General features: G+C 40.2%; 1 protein-coding gene across 5 annotated transcripts in view; it reads left to right on the top strand.

The window, feature by feature from the left end:
• SOHLH2 (spermatogenesis and oogenesis specific basic helix-loop-helix 2) overlaps positions 1-4,008 on the top strand; it is a 52,593-nt gene extending 48,585 nt beyond the window's left edge. For 2 of the 5 annotated variants that reach the window (XM_053214421.1, XM_053214426.1), the window contains exon 10: positions 1,868-2,956. In XM_053214421.1, coding sequence (XP_053070396.1) covers positions 1,868-2,331 — 464 coding nt within the window. In that variant the 3' untranslated portion in view covers positions 2,332-2,956. The other 3 variants (XM_027064686.2, XM_027064685.2, XM_053214437.1) reach the window with 3 other exon arrangements.
• The last annotated feature ends 16,368 nt before the right edge of the window (positions 4,009-20,376 follow it).

Raw genomic sequence — 20,376 nt, 5'->3', positions numbered from 1 at the left:
TGGCTGAATATCACCCAGAATGATTAAATCAGCCCAGATTAAATCAGATAGAGGTCAGACCACAGGCATATGCCTGTCAATGTTACCTTTTGAACATACAGTACTTACTTCTGCATTCTCAGTGTTTATACTCTGCAGAAACTCTGAACTACTGTTTACACGGTGGTGAGTTCAAGCCTCTCTGTGCCCCAACATCTCTTGGTGTTGTATCACATGAAGCAGCTGCTCTTGGGAAGACACAAATATAGTAGGACTGTGGACTTTATGCCATGTTCAGACTGGGGAAGACCTGAAGGTCGTTGAGTCAGAACCTCCATTTTAATTTTATTTATATACATTTTTCCGCTTGGAAAGCAATATTAGTCCTTAACTAGCCCAGCTAAGATAATAGCTGTTCATTTTTAATGTATTTCCTTCAAGTCTTTTTCTATGTATATTTTTCTACAGCAGTAATCATATTGGACATCCAGTTTTGTTGCCTGTGTCTTTTACTTAACATTATGTCCAATATACTTTAATTTTTTATTGTGTGCCTCATACCACCATTTAATGGCTTATCAAATAATTTATAGAAGATTTTCTTAGCCATCCTCCAACTGCTACATTTAGTGTTTGTAGTTTTGTGGGGAGAGTGATTCTGTGTACAATATGATAGGAAATATTTCCCCATACGTAGATTTTCCTATATTTTGAATTTTTCCTTGGGGTAGCTACCTGGGAGTGTGTGATGAATGAGTTTGAAAATGTGAGCACATATATAGGTCATAATGCATGTTGCCAAATTATTTTTGAAAGAGGATTGGAACAGTTGAAATCAGTTAAGTCTTCCAATGTCACTTTCACCACATAGGTCAGTAAATTGAAGGCTGTAGAAATGAAATTACCACCCAAGGTCACCAGGTGTCTGCTAACATCTGACCTGTAACACAGAAGTACTGATTGAGTTCAGTGTTTAGAATTTATTAGGTAACCTTTACCTGTCCTTTCCATAAATCTTTGTACATATCTGCTGAAATGATTTTTCACAAATATTCTAGATACATTTGTGTGTAAAGTAGACATAAAATTTCTTTATTTTCTTTACTACTAATATCCAAAAGAAGATAGGTATTCACAGTGTTATTTCAGATTACGTTATTAATATTATATATATGTGTGTGTGTATGTGTGTGTGTGTGTGTGTGTGTGTGTGTGTGTGTGTGTATGTATAGTTTGTTTTTGTTTTTGAGGGAGAGGGAGAGTGCATGCATGTGTGAGGAGGGAGAGGGAGAGAGAGAATCTCAAACAGCCTCTGTGTGCTTTCAGTGCGGAGCCCAACGTGGGGCTCGATTCCACATTCCTGGGATCATGACTTGAGTGAAATCAAGAGTCAGACACTCAATTGACTAAGCTACCTAGGCCCTAGGCACCCCTCATGATATATTTTAAAATTTTTTTCTGCCTTCTAGTTACTGTACAGACCATAGATATATGGTTATACAACCCATTTCATTGATATAAAATCAACCACACTTTATTTGTGCTTGAATAGTGTTCAACTTTCCAACATTCTTTCATGCTTCTTCAGGTTCATAAGAATGGTCACAATTTTGATTACTATGAAAGACACACACACACACACAGTCACAGAGATCTGATGCTCCTCTAAAATCTGTCTTCTGATGACACACAAACACTAATTTATAGTATGTGTATTGCACCGTCATACTAAAAAGTCCGCTGTGTTCTTCCATCAGCATTTGAGTATAAGAGTAGTATAAATTTGTAACAGGAGGGAACGACATAGAGGACTTTTATTTCAAATACAGTGGTTCCAAGTTACAGAGTTGTGAATACTGATGGATATTTGTTTTCTTTTTTATTAAAGGTCAGTCCAGCTCCACTTCAGAGAATGCAATTGGTGATATGTATAAAACTCGAATTCCCAGCAAAGCTCTCTCTCTTAATTCCTTCCATGCTGTCAGATACTATTCTAAAGTTGTCCCTTCCTATGATGCAGCTGCTGTAACAAATCAGAACATTTCAGTTCATTTTCCATCAGCTGTGCCCAAAGTCTCAAAGTTTCTTCCTCAGCACTACAATTCTGTGCTGGGCCAGACGTGCTCAACACATCCCAACTGTCTGGTAAGTCTTCTGGGGTCTTGGATCAGATTGGATTCTTTCATTCCAGCTCTCAGGGCCCCTGGCTTGCATTTTGTTATTAATACTCTGGTCAGAAGTCTCTTAGACTGGGGCCAGGTGCACTTAACCCAGGCTCTTGTTCCCCATGCTGCAGGACTGATATCTAGATATCCAGAATTAGTGAATCTGAATATGATGCTGCTGGTGTGACCTTAAGTGGCCAGATGGGACCTGTTTCCTCTAGAGCCCCTCCCTTCAGCCCCTCTGCTTCTATGAGGCCACATCCCATTTCACCAGCCTCATCCTCAACCACCCCCCTCACCCCCTGCCAACTGTCTGCTGCTTTATCTCATTGGCTGGTAGTAGTCAATCAGGCTAAAGGAAAACCTGTTCAGCCAACATAGACCAGGCTGATTTGAGATCCCAGATGTCCTCATATCACAAATATTTATTGAGCATCCACTCTGTTCTAGCATTGTGCTAAGCACCAAGAATGTAGTGTATAGATAGACATGATCCCTGCCTGAGTGTCATAGGGAAGCATAGAAGCAGGCAATTGTGATCCACGTTGGGGCATGTAGGAGGAGGACCCTAGTATATATAGTATAATCTAGATTTGGGAGAGGTTAGTGACTGCTCACCCCTGGAAGAAGTACTATCTAAGCTGAGATCTGAAGGATAAGAATTAGCCCAGTAGAGAGGTCAGGAGTTGGGAGTGAGGAGGGGAAAAGCATTCTAGGCAGATGGATATAAACAGTGGTATCTTTTTTTTTTAATGTTTCAAGTTTTCATTTAAATTCTAGTTAGTTATATAAACAATGGTATCTTTATTTTTTGGAAGAACTGTCCCGTTTTAGATGAAGACCCAAACCAGCCTGGCCTGCTTTCAATGGACTCCTGATAACCTTAATATAGTTGCTAATACTTTTGCATATTAATAATAGCTAACATGTTTTGAGCACTCAATAAGTAATCTGCCACATACTCTGTGTACTTAATGTGGATGATCTAATGAATCTCTGAAACAATACTTTGAGGTAGGTGCTATTATTATTTCCATATGGCATCTATAAAATGGGAATAATAGTGACCTACCCAAAAAACATTTATGAGAAAAATATTTTAAAGATACTTACAAAGAAATTTTGAAATATGAATTATTTACATATATAATACTTTTGCTAATGATCATCAGTCTACCGACAGGAAACGGGGTAAATGAAAAAGAGATTGTAACATTATTATTTTTTTAATGTGACCTTTACTTTGTGTGTAGTTTTTGGTGGAGAATTGCTGTAAGCTAATAATTACTTTTAATAGCAATAAATAATACATATTTTAATGGGTTTATTCACCTAAAGATTTCACATGGTTTTATGAATCATTTCGTATTGCTTTAGGACATAGGAAATATATTTGTGACATTATGAGTAAAAACAGGCCAAGATTCAATTAATGTGGTTTTCTTTCCCCTTTGCAGCAACAGTTTTGGGCATATTAATAGCACATGTTTGAAATTTACACTCTAGACCACCTGTTGGGTACAGTTTGACAATAAAGGAAGAATGGAACAAAGAATGATCTTGAAAGCTACACCCAGAGACCTAATATCAAAAGAGTTTGCACTGTATGGCTTCTGATAAATGTGCTAAAAGCTTCTGCAGATAGATAGCAAAAGTGCTAGCCACTCGCTTTCACTTAACCTCAGATACACTTGGATCTCCCCCAGCCAGAGCACTACAAGAACAGATGGCCTGGTGACCTAGACTTCTTTTTTTTTTTTTCTCCTCCTCAAAAAATATTCCACAATTTATGACCCGCTACAAAGAAGGTCCAGGTACACTGGATAAATTGGTAAGATTAGGGAGGTGCTTTGATACTCCAGCCTCACTGAGTATAGATGTTACAACCCGATTCCTATGTTTAGTATCACTGTGAATAACTGTCACTCATTTCTAGGTGTATCTTTCTAGATTTGACATCTTAGAGAGCTTCCTCCATTATGCACCATCCAAACTAAGATCTCTCTGTTCAACAGGGGTGTTTATCTCCTCACTTGACTCCTAATGAATAAATTGATGTGTTTGTTTTTGCATTTTGTAATCCCTTGAGTGAAATGATAGCTAATAGGTAGATTTTTCTTTCTGGATCTTCAGCTACAGACTTTCTTTGTTATTCATCTCTTCCTCCCTACTGATATTAGAAAAGACGAATTAGAAAAAAACTGCTGAAAATAAGGGGAGAAAAATATTTGTTTTATATTTCACTGAAATGTTCTTACACATATAATAAGTTTTATTGTTAAAGAAAATATTCAGTGTTCACCTTGAAAATGGTAGTCTGTTTTTGTTTTGTTTAATAAATATGCGTTCCCTTTTTTAGTAGTACAATATAGGGAATTTAATTTTACTAGATTTTTGAGAAGTTTAAAAATTACTTTAGGCATAGCCTAATTTTCATGTTAAATTGTATAACTTTTCCTTGAGGATGCCATGATAATGGAACCTGTATATATTTGACCAACTTTATCTTCATAAAGGAACTACAAGTTTCCAACTAAGATTCTATGCTTATTATTACAAATGTGTGCTTGACTCTTTATACTCTGGCTTTTAGGAGTGATTGCTTTGATACTGTAAGAGAACCTGTTGAGGTATTTTGGGTACTTGTGGCCACTTCCTATGTTCACAACTGGTCTTAATCGTTACTAGGACTTTTGCTCCACATGAGGATTTCCTAGGTGCACATGTGGATCATGAGAGACAGCCTGTGGCTGCGAACTCAACAGAAGACCTGGAGAGTATATCCTGGCTCCTGGCCGCTCTCAGTCCCCCTTTCCTTTCAACATGAAGAGCAAGGCTCTCTGATCCATTGTTAAAGCTCTGTTTTTTCCATGACTGCTTCCCATGATCCTGAACTTCATGCAGGTGTCTAAATTTGTTTCTTTTTTTTTTTTTAAGAATATTATTTTTCTTAATTTTTTTAATGTTTACTTATTTTCAAGAGAGCATGCAAGCAGGGGCTGGGGGGCAGAGAGAGAGGGAGACACAGAATCTGAAGCAGGCTACAGGTGAGAGCTGTCAGCACAGAGCCCGACGTGGGGCTCGAACCACGAACCGTGAGATCATGACCTGGGCCCAAGTCAGAGGCTTAACCGACTGAACCACCCAGGCACCCCCCAAATTTATTTCTAATATTAGAACTTCATTTTTAGTAAATTATGCTCTTCCAAGTAAGTTCAGCTCTCAGCCAAGGAAGGAAGAGCCCATAAAAAAAGGAGCAGATTTTCCTTTGTCAAATCAAGTTGGCTGGTCATGAGACAGTTGCAGTGTTATTTTTACAATGAAAAAGGTGCAAGGAGTTTGCTTAGAAAAGGTGACAGCTTGCAGGTGTTATAGCAGTCACTGTCCCTGTCTGAACAGGAAGTAGGGACAGAAACAAACATTTATTGAGCCCTTCCTATGGCCCAGGCAAATTATTAGACTTTTTCTTTTTCTTTTTTTTTTTTTTTTAGGGTTTATTTATTTTGAGAGACAGAGAGATAGAAAGCAAGTGGGGGAGTGGCAGAGTAAGAAGGAAAGAAAGAATCCCAAGCAGGCTCTGCATTGTCAACACAGAGCCCAACGTGGGGCTTGAACTCGTGAACCACGAGATCATGCGAGTCGAAATCAAGAGTTGGACACTTAACCCACAGAGCCACCAGGCACCCCAGCAGTGGGTTTTTTTTTTTAAGTTTATTTATTTTGAGAGAGAGTGAGAGAAAGAGCACACGAGCAGGGGAGGGGAAGAGGGAGAGAGAATCCCAAGCAGGCTCTGCACTGTCAGCACAGAGACCAACGCAGGGCTCGAACCCATGAATCATGGGATCATGACCTGAGCCAAAATCAAGAGTCAGATGCTTAACCAACTGAGCCACCCAGGTGCCCCTAGACTTCTTCTTGAGGGGAATTTAGCCTTACTCATTTCTATATCCTCAGTGTCAGCCATCTCGCTAGTTGGATGGATGGATGGATGCACAGGTGCTTGGATGGATACCTGTGTGAACGTGGAGCCAGGAGGTGTAACGGTCTGAAATTGGACGATGACTATGAGAAAGGAAAGCAAGAGACATAGTCAACTTAGGGACCCCTCTGAAGCCAAGACAGATGGAAGAATGAAAATTGATGTTTAGCCATCACTGTGTAGTTTTCATCAATAGTGTATCAGTCTGTTTACACCTATTTTCTTCCCCTCATCACACTCTTCTAACATAGAGTTAGATGGTCTCCCAACAGGGCAGAAATGACAGTAATTGGTAATGTTCATAAACACAACTGTTGTATGTTTAAAGGAGAACACTCAAATGTTGAATAACTCAGAAGTTCTTCAGTCATTTATTAATTTCTTCAGCAACTATTTATTTGAGAGGCATCGTCTTAGCCTTTTTTTTTTTTTTTTTTTTTAATTTTACCTTCTATATCCAAGAGATGGGAATCTGTTGGGAGAGAGGTAAAACAGAATTATGGTGGAGTTTGGTGAGTGCCGTGACAGGAGAAAATATGAAGTATTACTGGGTACCTACAAGCATCACACAACCATTCAGGGGACTCATGGGAGGCTTTTGAAGGTAGTAACATCTGGGGCACCTGGGTGGCTCAGTCTGTTGAGCATCCAGCTCTTGGTTTTGGCTCAGGTCATGATCCCAGGGGTCCTGCAATCGAGCGCCACATTGGGCTCCGTGCTGAGCATGGAGCTTGCTTGTAATTCATTTTCTCTCTCTCTCTCTCCCTCCCTCCCTCCCTCCCTCTCTCCCTCTGCCCCTCTCTCCCACTGACACACTCTCTCTGTCAAAAAAAAAAATAAAATGCAGATATCTTAGATGTCACTTATCTTCATCTCTGAAACTAATGGTAAAGTATTTGCATTGTTGTGAGGGTTGTGAGGGTTAAATGAAATATATGTAAAAGCCCTTAGAACAGTGCCCTGGCACATATGAAGCGTTTAATACCTGTTTGTGATAATTGTAGTGATAATGATTAAGCTGAGATTTTAAGAACCAGTAGGCAGAGCTCAGCTAAGTGGTGGAGATGTGGAGACCAATGAGGGGGATGAGTTTCCAGACTGCATTTGCAAAGGTATCAAAGAAAGGACTGCATAACATAAATGGAGGAATAGAGGAAATTCCACGGGGCTGTGCATCGAGTTCAGGTGTGAGATGGAGAATAATGAATGGAGCAAAGAGACAGCCAAGGGCCATGCGATACTGCCTTGACTGAACTTATCATGGTGCTCATTGCTGTTATGAAATTGACATAATCAGATTTGCATTTTAGGATAGCTGCTCTGGCTTTGATGAATTAAAAGCAGAATGAATTGAAGGGGGCTAAAACTAATTGGGGGAAGGGTGTGGCTATTCTAGCAATTTAGGCAAGAGATGGCCAGAAATAAGTCATTGTCAGTGGGGATGAAAAAAAGTAGACAAATTTGATTAATGTGAAGAAGGCAGAGTCAGCAAGACTTGGTAGATGATCAATATGGGGCTTGTGAAGAAGTAAGGCAAACACCTAGATTTCTGGCTTTGGTAGCTGGGCAGATAGTACAGATGGCCACTGAGGGAACACAGAAAGAGCATTTGGAGGTCTGGTGCTGGAAGATGACAGTTTTATGTGGGGATATGCCGTGTGTAGGATATCCTAGTGGAGGTAGCCAAGAGGCATTCAGATTTGTGCGGCACAGGTGGGATATATCTGGATGAGAGATAATGTGGTTTGGGGAGTCATCACCCTGGGGGGTGGGGAATGCTAAAGTTGGGGATTGAAACATTAAATGGTGGGATTGACTCGCAGAGGCCTTCTAATCCTGCAGTTCTATTATAATACCTCATAAGGAATCACTTGGTCAGGCCCATAGTGTCTCATGACATTGTAAGTCACCAGATTTGAGATACTTTGGTAAAACTCTCAAAGGCAGAGGGCACAACTCGCCAGTGACAGCTGTGTTTGTTTGCTGGGTTTTTTTGAATTGTGGGAAATTTCTCTGAATATCTAAGTTCTGAAAAATTCAAAACTTAGGCAATGCTGGATCTATTCCTAGTATGCAGAGTAGCAACAAACTGCTCAGGCAAGTAGTACCTACCCCTCTTGAGGGGGCATTAGTTTTACTCTGGTCACTTCCTACCCAGCTTGCCTCATTCATCGAGCTGACTTGCCTGGTCCCTGTAGGTATTCTGGTGTGACTCCTCTATAGGGAAATCACTTTGGGGGAGAAATGAGGGCAGCATGTTAGAATGCAGATTTCCAGGCCATACCCCACAGGGTCAAGTTGGTAGACTTGGCTGGGCTAGTACTTAGGAATCCACTTTTAAACATTGCCAGATGTGCTGTGGTATCTGATTATCCTACTCAAAAACCCAATGCACATAAATGGATGCAGATACCCATAGAGGACACAAAAGCAGAATAGACCCAGAATGAAACCATACATTGCTGACTTCCAAACCTGGCAGTGCATCGTAAGCACTTCTAGATTTATGAAAACTACACATATCGGGACTCCGATCCCGGAGATTCTGATGCCATATTTTTAGAATGGGGCCTGGTACCCCGCATAGAATGGATCCACTGTTAGATTTATAACATGCTAATCATGATGTCGAGAAGTGTGAAGCAAGGAGCATAGCCCTCCTAAATCTAGACAGGTCAGCACTGAAAGAATAACCACTTCCACACTACTTGATTGGGAAAGGTTTTGCTGAAGAGGTAAGTTTCAAAAACTGCTTTGGTGAGTCAGAAAGATAATTAGGTTAAAACATTCCATACCCAGAGTCTAGCTGTGGGAAAATTGAAAGGTGATAACAGACCCAGAGAGTTTTGAGTAGATATAACTAAGAAGAGTGAAAAACAAAAAAGCAAGGTAGGGTTTTGCTCCCTTTAGTTCATATTGATGCCAATGGAAGCTGCTTACATGAAGACAGGTGATTTCTCATGCTTATTAAATCTTTCATGTTTTACGAAATTACACTAAAGGTATTGTTAAAAAGCAGAATGCCACTTTTGCAAAATAGTGAACATTGGAAAACCTGCCATTTTTTTGAGTACTTGGGGTTGACTTATCATAACAGAATCTTGAGACCAGAACCTGTCAATTTTCTGTGCATCTCTTGGGCACACCATTGGTTTTCCCCTTTCCTCCCCTTTCCTTTTGCCTATCTTCCTGTTACATGGGATAAGGAAGCAGGAAGCCCACAGATCACCTTGGTTAATCCGGAATCAAGAGCTTGTTTCATCACCATGGAAATATGACACTCTCACGGAAGACAGTGAAACCTCTTATCTCTGTATTTTTCAAGGTTGTTTTTCCATCCCAGAATAATGTTCTTTCTGAACATACACACACAAAAAAACAAAAACCGGGAAGACACGCACAATCTCATTACTTCGTATCATGTATGCTGCTGAATTTTACTCATCAGACTCCAGAAAAAAAAAAAAAGATTTTTTCATTTTTGCTTGAAGCAAAGATTTCTCGATTCAGATTATAGGCTAAGTGGGCTTGACCACTGCTGGGAGAAACTTCAGGGAAACAGACTTCCAAAATGCACAGATAAACTTGTTCTGAAAAGTCTGCTAAACCGTATATCCTAAGAAGTCCCTGTAAACAGACATTCTTTTCCACTTATTTCTTCCCCAAATAGTCTTAAGGCTGATGGGAGGGTGTTGGGAGTGGTGTGTTTTCCCAAACACCGAATTCCTTCTCCTTTCATCCAGTTTCAGGCAGTTTTCTTATGTCTTTCAAAATAATAGCCAAAATCTTTAAAACTTCTAGGGCCTAGGCGTTATGTGACTCTTGGCACTTTTAAACCCCTACAATAGATCTCAGTACTGCAAACACTGTGAAAAGTCTTTGAAAGTCATTTTCCCCCATAGACCTGAAGTTCCTATCAATCCTGAATGAGAAACTACTGGAAAGTAGACAGTCTTTCACATAGCTATGCGTATGTTGGAGTAGGTGCACAGAAACAAGAATAAACATTGATTTTTTTCCCCCTACTGCTTCGGTCTCACATTGCTTTCTCACGTTGTGGTATTCTAATACTCTTAAACCTGTTGTTTATAAAGCATTAAGGGGTGAAAAATCCATAGGATTCACTTCCCTATCGGTAATTGTTTTTTAAAATATTTTTAGATTTTATTGACTATAATTGAAGAAGGCCAATGTGGTTGCAGCATTGCTTTTTATCTTCTAATGGGGAACTATAATTGACTTACCCTTTTATGACATCTAATTGGTAAAATAATGATTTTAAATATCTTGCTAAAAAAGACACTCCAGATTTTTTTTCCAGTGTAACAAGAAGTTCAATTCTTTCATAGGGTTAGTGAGTCCAGACCTGGGTAAAAATGCCTCTAAGCTTTTGATAGAGTCCGGGGAAGGGCTAAGGGTTGAGATAACCAGTTAAGCTCTTTTTCTTTAGAAGTAAAAGATAGTGTTTGAAAAATTGAATATGAATGTATTATCTTGGCATTTAAAAAAACGACTTTTTAAAGGGTTAATCCTACTCTTGAGTAACTAGGAAACAACTGCAGGATTTACCCTGAGCTCAAAATACTCCCTTTCTTGAGTCATGTGGGAAGAATTGTATATGGAGAAGGGAATTCCTTTCTTGACCATCATCGCCCTTACCCTCTGCAGCAAGAGCTGAGTTTCAATGTAAATATTATTCCTGGCCACAAGACTTCCCAGCTCCTTTTAAGAAATCTAGCCACAGAACCTGACTGGCAGAGAATGTGTTTGTACTTAGGATCACTATCAAGTCTCCCTAAAATGGAAAACCTACAACAAAGGATGCAATAAAATGCTGCTCTCGGGGTGAGATTGTGTCCACCCAAGGGGCAGTTACAGGGAGATCATGTTGAAGGATTTGTACTTACAACCTTGGCTCTGGTCCAGCCAAGGCTGGGAAAAATACTCCCAGTTCTCCAGCCCTGTAGCAAATGGTGTCAATTCACTCCACGAGGAGGCATGTCCTCTGGCTTGGTTTGGGGGAGGTGAACTTGGAGGTGCTTGTGTGAACGGTTTGCTTGTTGAGGCCCAAAATAGTTTGTGAAAAGAAGGTACTTAACCAGGTTAATTGCATTAGAGAAAATGAGTTAAAATGTTAAATCTCAGTTACTAGAATTGGCTTTGTGTCATCTGGGTATTTCCTTCAGATGTTAATGGAAGCTCAAGAATACTAATCAGATCCCATTGGCAAAGCCAAGCTAGTCACAGCAGGCTTCCAGCTGATGATTATTTTTCACTGTCTGCACATGGATATTCTGCTACCACTTAAAGGCAAAGCAAAGCCATTGGTGATTGTGCTCCTTCTATGGCCAGTTTTCCCACAGCCTGTTCTCTATACTGCTTGCTCTTTTGCATTTCCCTGGCCCTTACCTCTTTATCATCAATGCCTGATGCTCTTGCTCTGTTCAGCTCTGGACGATTGCCTTACCCATGGGCCTGTAAGCTTCGCAGGGAGGTAGCTGAGTTTATAGGAAGAAGCATGAGGTTAGAAGTCATAGTGGCTTGATCCGAAGCCTGGTTCCACCACTTATTAGCATATATTTGAGCTAATTATTTACTTCATCGCACTGTTTCCGCTTTTGTAAAACGGAGGTGACAATATTCACTTATTCAGGCTCTGAGAACTGAAGATAATGTTTATAAAGTTCCTGGCATGCAGCAACCTCTCCCTAAGTGGTAACTGCTGTTATCTTGCTGCCCTCCCTTCCTGCAGCTTCTCTGCTCATCAGGGAACTGCGGGGTGGGGGGAAGAATCCTGGTTCTCAATATCATTTCATGCCGCTCCTCCAGCTTTGTAGGGTTCTAAACAGTGAGGGTCTCTCTCATAAGCTCTCTCCCTTCTTCTGTGATTGTTGAGCCAGCAGAGTAGAACACTTATGTTTGATACCCTCTTCCCCATCCCCACAACTCCCCACACCTTCCACCATAGTCAGACAAGCATTTTTGTAGCAGGGAGGGAATAAGCAGTTTGTGTGGATTCTCCACATGATTCTGGGGTTGCTAAGGAGCCTCCTCCGGGGCTATTACTCTCCAGGTCCTGAGTTTCTCTTCTGCTGTCACACCCAGCTTTCGGGGCTTATTTATGCGAGAGGCAGCATGGCAAATTTGAACCCCAGCTCCATCGCTTCTGCTCTTCACTCAGGGCTCGTGAGCACTTGGTTTCTCTGGGCCTCGTTTTTCTCATCTGTAGAGCTAATCCCTAACCTGCAATCTTGTTCCGAGGTTTAGAGAAAATGCTCACGATATGTTATTGAGGATAGCACCTTTCCCTTAGTAAGGGCTCAATAAATAAATTGCTCGTTATACTTGTACAGGCTTGCTCTGCCTCTTTGCTGAAAGCCTGCAGCATCCCATTGGTCATTTCCCCCCATAACTTCTGCTTTCTTGCCTTTCTTACTGAGAACCACAGACACCATCAACCAGCATTAATCATTGGTCCCTTTTTAATCTTTTCAAAGACATTTCATGTTACGAAAGTAACACGGGTTTATAAAATTTAAACCAAACAAAATTGTATAAAATGGAGTAAAAATCTCTTCCTCTGAGATTCCCCCTCTCTCTGGAAGTAACCCCTCTTAACAGATGGGTGTGTTTCCTTCTAGATTTTCTTTTATGCACACAAAAACATATGAATTATGCATATGAAGAGATGTTTAGATATCTTACAAAATTAGAATCCTATAACATTGCTCTCCATTCATTTTTTTCCCTACTTAACTCATTTATGGACATTTTCCATACCAGTATGTCAAGACTTCATTCTTTTTAAGAGCTGACTTTGTGTTCTATTTTAAGAATATCTCAAAATATATTTAACTGTTTTCCCAATGACACGGATTTGTTTTTTCTTCCTTTAAAAATTTTACAAACAATATTACAATAAGCAACATAATTATATCTTTGCATGGTTATGAAAATATATCTGGGTGATCTATTTAGCCAAGAAATATTTATTGACTGCCCTCCACAAGACGGGCACTATTCTAGCAAACTCTTTAACTTCAGGGAGCTTAAGTTCTAAGAGGGAATACCTTAAATAAATAAATATAAAATACCATGTCAGCTAGTCATGACCTGTGATGAATACCGCAAGGAAGAGAGAAAGCAGGGACAGGGACAGTCAGGATGCTATTTTAGATAGGTAGGTTGGGGGAGAGGGATTGAAAAGTTGGCATTTGGAAGACATGACTCAAGTCAGAGAGCAAGCTGTTTTAGTGATCTGGGAAGAGAGTGTACCAGGTAAGAGACACAAGGGTGGGTGTACTCGAGGAGCAGCAGGGAGGTCAGTGAGGCCGGAGTGGAGTGAAGGAGGAGAGAATGGGGAACAACATGGCGTAGATCCTCAAAGGCCTGTGGCTTCCTAGCAGATGGAAGCAGGGAGGCATGTGATCTGAGGTACATTTCGAAAGGACCAGTGTGATGGCTGGGCAGAGCGTTGACTGTGGGGACCCAGAGCAGAAGTGGAGAGATGCAGTTAGAACACTTTCAGTAACCCAGGCAAACTGATGATGGTACTATGACTATGGGTCCTAAAACATAGTTATTAAAAATAATGGTTTCGGTGGCTGGAAGAGATATAAGCCTGATGAGAGGATTCAAGGGAGAATGGGAGAAGATGCAGAGGCATCAAGAATAGACAGCTCTAAATGGAGTTTTGCCATGAAGGAGGGCTGGGGAATGAGGCAATTGTTGGGGGTGGGGGGAGCACATGTGGTTAGAAGAGGAGAAATTTCTGTATGTGCATGCTGATAGAGATGATCCTGTAAATAAGGGCATATTTATAATGCAAAGAAGTAAGGTAATGCTGGCACAGTGTCTCTGAGTAAGCCAGAGAGTCGCAGAGACAAGAGCAGGTGTATCCTGTCAGTGGTGATAGGAGGGAAGGCAGCATACATGGGCCCAGATGCAGGAAAGAGGATAGGTGTGATGGTGGGAGTTTTGAAAGGCTGGAGAAAAGAGAAGGACGTTTGACATAGTTTTCTAGGAGAGTGGGAGTGTGAATAAACTATGGCAACATAGGGTTGCTGTGCAGCACGGGCTTTCACTTGAAGCATGTGGTCATGAACTGAAGTGAGACCAGGCAGCACATTTGTGTGTTTTCTCCAGGCAGATCCAGCTGCCTGGAGGATGGTGTTGAATAGGCAGAGATTTAATTGGGGTCTCACCAAGTACTTTTGACAGAGAAGATAGGTTCTAGAGAGTCCATGGAATGTACGAGAGAGTCACAATAATGAAACAGGGAGCACAGCATAATATATAAGCTTGGCAAATAACTATGCTGTACACCTGAAACTAATTTAATGTTTATGTCAATTATACTAAATGTTTTTTTTTAATTTAAAATTTTAATTCAGAAAACAAAAAGAACCAGGGAGCCTCAGCTAAGTAGGGAGGGTGGGAAGGGGACTGTAAAGAGGGTCAGTGGATTGAGGTTTCAGTCCTGTGTGTATAAAAAAAAAATCATTGGCATCACAGCTGAGACATAAGGATAAAGTAGGGGTAAGATCAGCTGTAGTGGTTAGAGAATGGGATACTCAGCATTGTGGGTGCGGAGTGGGTGCTGTTATTGGTATAAACTTGGGAGTGTTTCTTCTCATTTGTGGAAAAGTGATCGTGTAGGGTTATTGAGAGAACACATGCGCCAGTAACTACAGCAACGCCTCATTTATCCAATATTGTTAGAAATTGAGAATCATATTCTGGAATGTGAATATTCCAGAACACAAATACTTAAAGCCTATGTTTTATTGTAATGCTTTTGATAGAATTCTTTCTAATGGCCAGTTAACTGATTAGCTTCAATCTTATAACTAAGAGAGATTGTCCTGGAATAAACATGTGCACAGAGAGAGAAAAAGCATGAGAGAGTAAGACTATGTGAGCATGTTAAGGAGGAATGTAAATTCATCAGCCCATAATTTCGGAGATCAACCATTCCCAGGGAGTTAGACTTTTATAAGGTAATAAATTTCCATTTTTATAACAGATATAGGAAGGGGACTCCAATTTTTTGCTGGTAAGTCATTTATTTCCAGTCTATGGCAATAAGTAGGAAACTAAAGACACAGAAACACAGTAAGAGACTCAGATTAATGTAACCCCAGATACAGAGTTCAGGAATATGGAGTAAGTGCCAAGTACTCAATGTGCTGAGAGAAAAGGATAGTCCTTAGGTTGATAGAGTGTGACTGGATCCAGATGAGCCCTCCTCTTGAGTTGAATGGTAAGTATTTTTAAAACTGGGGAGGATAAAGTTAGCATTTCAAGTATGTCACCAGAAAGTAGATTATTTCAGCAACAGTGATGGGACCACTGCTAGCTATTTGGAAGAGAAAATAAAAGCAGTAAAGCTGCATTCCTACTCATTCAAAATAATTAATTCCTGATATATTAAAGAGTTGGGAGTTAAAAATTAAAACCAAAACAATTATTAAAGAAAACATATGTATCTTTTTATAAACTCAAAGTGATGACTTTTTTTAAAGAATGGCAATGAAACCCAGACCCACGTGATTCAGCGTGCACTCACGCGTGCGCACACACACACACACACACACACACCATAATTTCTATTAATATGATTGGCAAATGGCTTGTTTCCCTAGCATATCAGCTCTTTAAATCAATAAGGAAAAGACAAGCAACCAGAGAGAAAAATGGGCAAAGTTCATTAACAGGATTTTATAAAGGAGCATAAGGAAAACAAATGTATGAAAAGATGTTTACAATAATCATTGACAAATGAAAACAAAGAGCTATTTCCCTTCTCCTAGAGTTGGCAAAGGTTATAGACTTTAACTCGGTGTTGGCAAGAGAGTGGGGAAAAACTATCATATATGCGGGCAGGAGTTTAACTTTGCGTCACGTCTTTGGCAGTGTTTGCCAGGATTTTAAATGTACATTTAATTCCACAATCCCATATCTAGAAATTCATTATAAGTTCAAGACCCCTTTCTCTTCTAGAGGTGACGTAAGGGCCATGAAGACAGCCATTGTCTTTTTTTCCCTCCAGTCACAGCAGTCTGTCCCACCACTCCAAGTGCAACCAGTCCGCAAAGAGCCAATAATTAGGACCAGTTGCCCAGCTTCCCCTAAAAAGGCCACGGGGACTAACTAGCCCCATCACTGTTTCATGCCCGTGTGATTCAGTCTCCACCAGAAGTCTCAAGGTTCTCATATCACTCTCCCGCCATCATAGCTCTTAGTATCTTCTATTTGGACTCAATTGTCCACCCCACCTTGAACCCAAACTCTTCTTCTGGAATCCAGTCATCAGCAAAATCCTTTGTACCATACTCCTTTCTAGGCCTACCCCTCTACTCACATCCTGGGTCTCCTCCCCTCTTGACTACTCAAAGACATTCTTCTGGCAATTGTCCCCTGTCCTTGAATACTGGACAGAACCTTTATAGAGGGTAGATCTCACAGAACAATAAACATGCTTTAATATCTCCCATTAAAAACACAAAATCTTTTGACTCCACATCCTTTTCTGCACTTCACTCTCCACCCACACTCCCTTCCGGTTACTGTTCCATTTCTCTCTTCCCCTTTAGAGTAAAACTCTTTGAGAGAATTGTTTGATGCTTACCTTCTTCACTTTATCACCTCTCATGCTCTCTCTGGTAAGCATTTTTACTGAAATACAACTAACCTCCTGAAAGGTGCACCAATAGTAGGTATACAGCTCAATGAATTATCACAAAGTGAATATACCATGTACCAACATCCAGGTCAAGAAATAGTACACTGTCCACACCCCGGAAAACTTGTTCCCTCTTCTGCTTACTATACACTTCTCCCCCCAGCCCCCAACAAATAGCTATCATAACTTTAAAAAAAATTTAAATTATTTTAGAGAAAGAGCATGAGTGGGGCAGGGAGGGGCAGAGGAAGGGAGAGAGAGAGAGAGACCCTTAAGCTCCCTACTCAGCATGGAGACTGATGTGGGGCTCCATCCCATGACCCTGGGATCATGACCTGAGTTGAAATCAAGAGTCAGATGCTCAACCAATAGAGCCATCCAGGCGCCCCAGCTATCATTACTTTAAAAAAAAAATCTTTATTTATTTTTGAGAGAGTGCAAGCGGGGGAGGGGCAGAGAGAGGGGGACAGAGGATCCAAGTGGGTTCTGCACTGACAGGCTGATAGCAGCGAGCTTAATGTGGGGCTTGACCTCACGAATCACAAGATCATGACCTGGGCCAAAGTCAGACACTCAGTCGACTGAACCACCCAGGTGCCCCTATCATAACTTTTAATACAACACATCATTTGCCTGTTTTTAAAAGTTGCTTTGGAATAATACATGTTTATGTGGAATAATACATATTTCTTTGTGCATGTTTTCTTTTTTAAAAAAAAATTGTGTTCATTTTCTGTTTATTTTGAGAGAGAGTAAGGGAGGGGCAGAGAGGGAGAGAGAGGATTCCAAGCAGGCTCCATGCTGTCAGCCCAGAGCCCGACATGGGGCTTGAGCTCATGAACCGTGATCAGGACCTGAACCGAAATCAAGAGCTGAATGCTTAACCAACTGAGCCATCCAGCCCCTGTGAATGTTTTCTTTTGCCCATTATTATGTTTGTAAGATTTATTCAAGTTCTGGTGTGTATCAGGGGCTAGATCACATCGGGCCTAGTAGGGCCTGAGGATTTATTTTCTGAATGAAATGAAGCCCTTGGAAGGTTTTAACAGAGGAGTGACAATATACAGTTTTTGCACTAAAAACCTCACTCAGCTGCTACCTTGAGAATAGACTGAGCTGGAGGGTGAGGATGAAAATGAAAGCAGAGAGATTGGTTAGGAAACCATTGCAACAATCCGATCACATTATTTTTCAGCTTTAGGAAGAAGAGGCATTTTAGGTCAGTCCCTCAGCAAAGCTAAACAAAGCAATAATAAACCACGCTCGGTGTTGGACCTACAATAATTAGGCCAGCTATCACAATTTAGGCCCGGAAAATAATTAACACCTTCACAACACAAATAGCCATTGGAAGCAACTGTAACTTTAAAAATTAAAATAGGATAATTTATGGCTGAGAATAAAGAGAAGCCTCAATATTCTGAAAATTTGTGTCTTAAAAGCAGTTAATACTTCATCAAACACAAAAAGCATACTCAAGGCCAGAAAACCAAACTAATTTCAGCTCCAAGAGGGAAGCACAGGATGGTAATGCTCATCAAAAGCTGATGGATAAGCAATGTTAAATCTACGGATTGCCCTGATACACACATTTGAGATGTGGTATAACACACTATCCAGCATTTTGCATTACTGTTTACATTTGTCCTTGTTATTCTTGGCACTTGTGGCATCGCAGAGATTTGTTTTCTTGGTAGCAAGTGTTTTTAAATGAGTCAGTTGAAACCAAGAGTTACATGTGGTTGGTTTTTTCATCTGCACATTTTGTCTTGGTCCTGAGAGTTCTCAGCTTTTGAAATGGAAATTTTAACATTTTTACTCAGACCCAGATATTTGGTTCTGTGTTGGTTTTCATAGCTCTTGGGACAGGAAATAGGGTTGGGACTTGATGGATTTTAAATCTAGGACCATTTTATATCATACACCAAAATCAACTCAAGATGGATTAAAGACTGAAACCATAAAACTCCTAGAAGAGGGGCATCTTCTGATGCTCAGTTGTTTAAGCATCTGACTCTTGATTTCAGCTCAGGTCACGATCTCATGGTTTGTGAGATCAAGCCCCTCATTGGGGTCTGTGTTGACAGCACAGAGCCTGCTTGGGATTCTCTCTGTCGCTCGCTCTCTCAGCTCCTTCCCCACTTGCATGCATGCTTACTCTCTCTTCCTCAAAATAAAGAAATAGACTTTAAAAAAAAAACCTCCCAGAAGAAAACGTAGGTGGTAAGCTCCTTGACATTGGTCTCGTTGATGACTTTTTTTAGATCTGACACCTAAAGTAAAGGCAACAAAAGCAAAAATCAACAAGTGGGAATGCCTCAAACTAAGCTTCTGGAAAGGAAATCAACAAAATGAAAAGGCAACCTATGGAATGGGAGAAGACATTTGCAAGTCACATATCCATTAAGGGGTTAATATCCAAAATATACAAAGAGCTCATACGACTCAATAGCAAAAACCAAACCAAAGCAAGCAAAACAAAAAACAACAACCCAATTAAAAAACGGGCAAAGAATCTGAATAGACACTTTTCCAAGAAGTCACACAAATGGCCAACAGGTACGTGAAAAGATGCTCAACATTGCTAATCACGAGGGAAATGCACATCAAAACCACAATGAGCTATTACGTCATACCTGTCAAGATATCTGTGATGAAAAAGATAGCAGATTCTAGCAAGAATGTGGAGAAAAGGGGACCCTCACGCACTGTTGGTGGGAATATAAACTGGCACAGTCACTGTGGAAAACAGTATGGAAGTTCCTCAAAAAATTAAAAATAGAGGGGTACCTGAGTGGCTCAGTAGGTTAAGCATCTGACTTCAGCTCAGGTAACGATCTCACAGTTTGTGAGTTCGAGCCCCATGTCGGGCTCTGTGCTGACAGCTCAGAGCCTGGAGCCTGCTTCAGATTGTGTATCCCCCTCTCTCTCTGCCCCTCCCCTGCTCACACTCTCTCTCTCTCAAAAATAAATAAACATTAAAAAAATTAAAAATAGATCTACTATATAATTCATCCCATCTCTGGATATGTATCCAAGAGAAGCAAAACCATTATCTTGAAGAGATGCATGTAATCTCCTGTTCACTGCAGCATTGTTCATTAGGGCTAAAGTATAGAAACAACCTGTTTTTGTGTTGTGTTGTGGACAGATGAAGGGATGAAGAAAATGTGATATGTATATATTTTGATGAATTTATATATTTGTATATATTAAAAACTTTATGTATTTATATATAACATATTTACAAATGTATTATATATATTTAATATATGTATGCATATAAAATATTTAGTCTTAAAAAAGAAAAAAATCCTATCATTTGCAACAATATAAATGAATCTAGAGGGCATTATGCTAAGTAAAATAAGCCAGACCAAAAAAAAAAGATCAAAACTCCATGATATTATTTATATATGCAATCTAAAAAAAGAAAAAAACTCAAGCTCATAAAAATAGTAAAAAAGTGGTTGCCAGGGGCTAGGATATGGAGGAAATGGGGAGAGGTTGGTAAAAGGTTATAAGATGAATAAGGTCTGAGGATCTAATAAATGACATTGTGATTATAG

Source organism: Acinonyx jubatus, chromosome A1, assembly GCF_027475565.1.
Source record: "Acinonyx jubatus isolate Ajub_Pintada_27869175 chromosome A1, VMU_Ajub_asm_v1.0, whole genome shotgun sequence".
Lineage (NCBI taxonomy): Eukaryota > Metazoa > Chordata > Mammalia > Carnivora > Felidae > Acinonyx > Acinonyx jubatus.
Note: the sequence above shows the minus strand (reverse complement) of the source record. Positions and strands in the feature narration are given on the sequence as shown.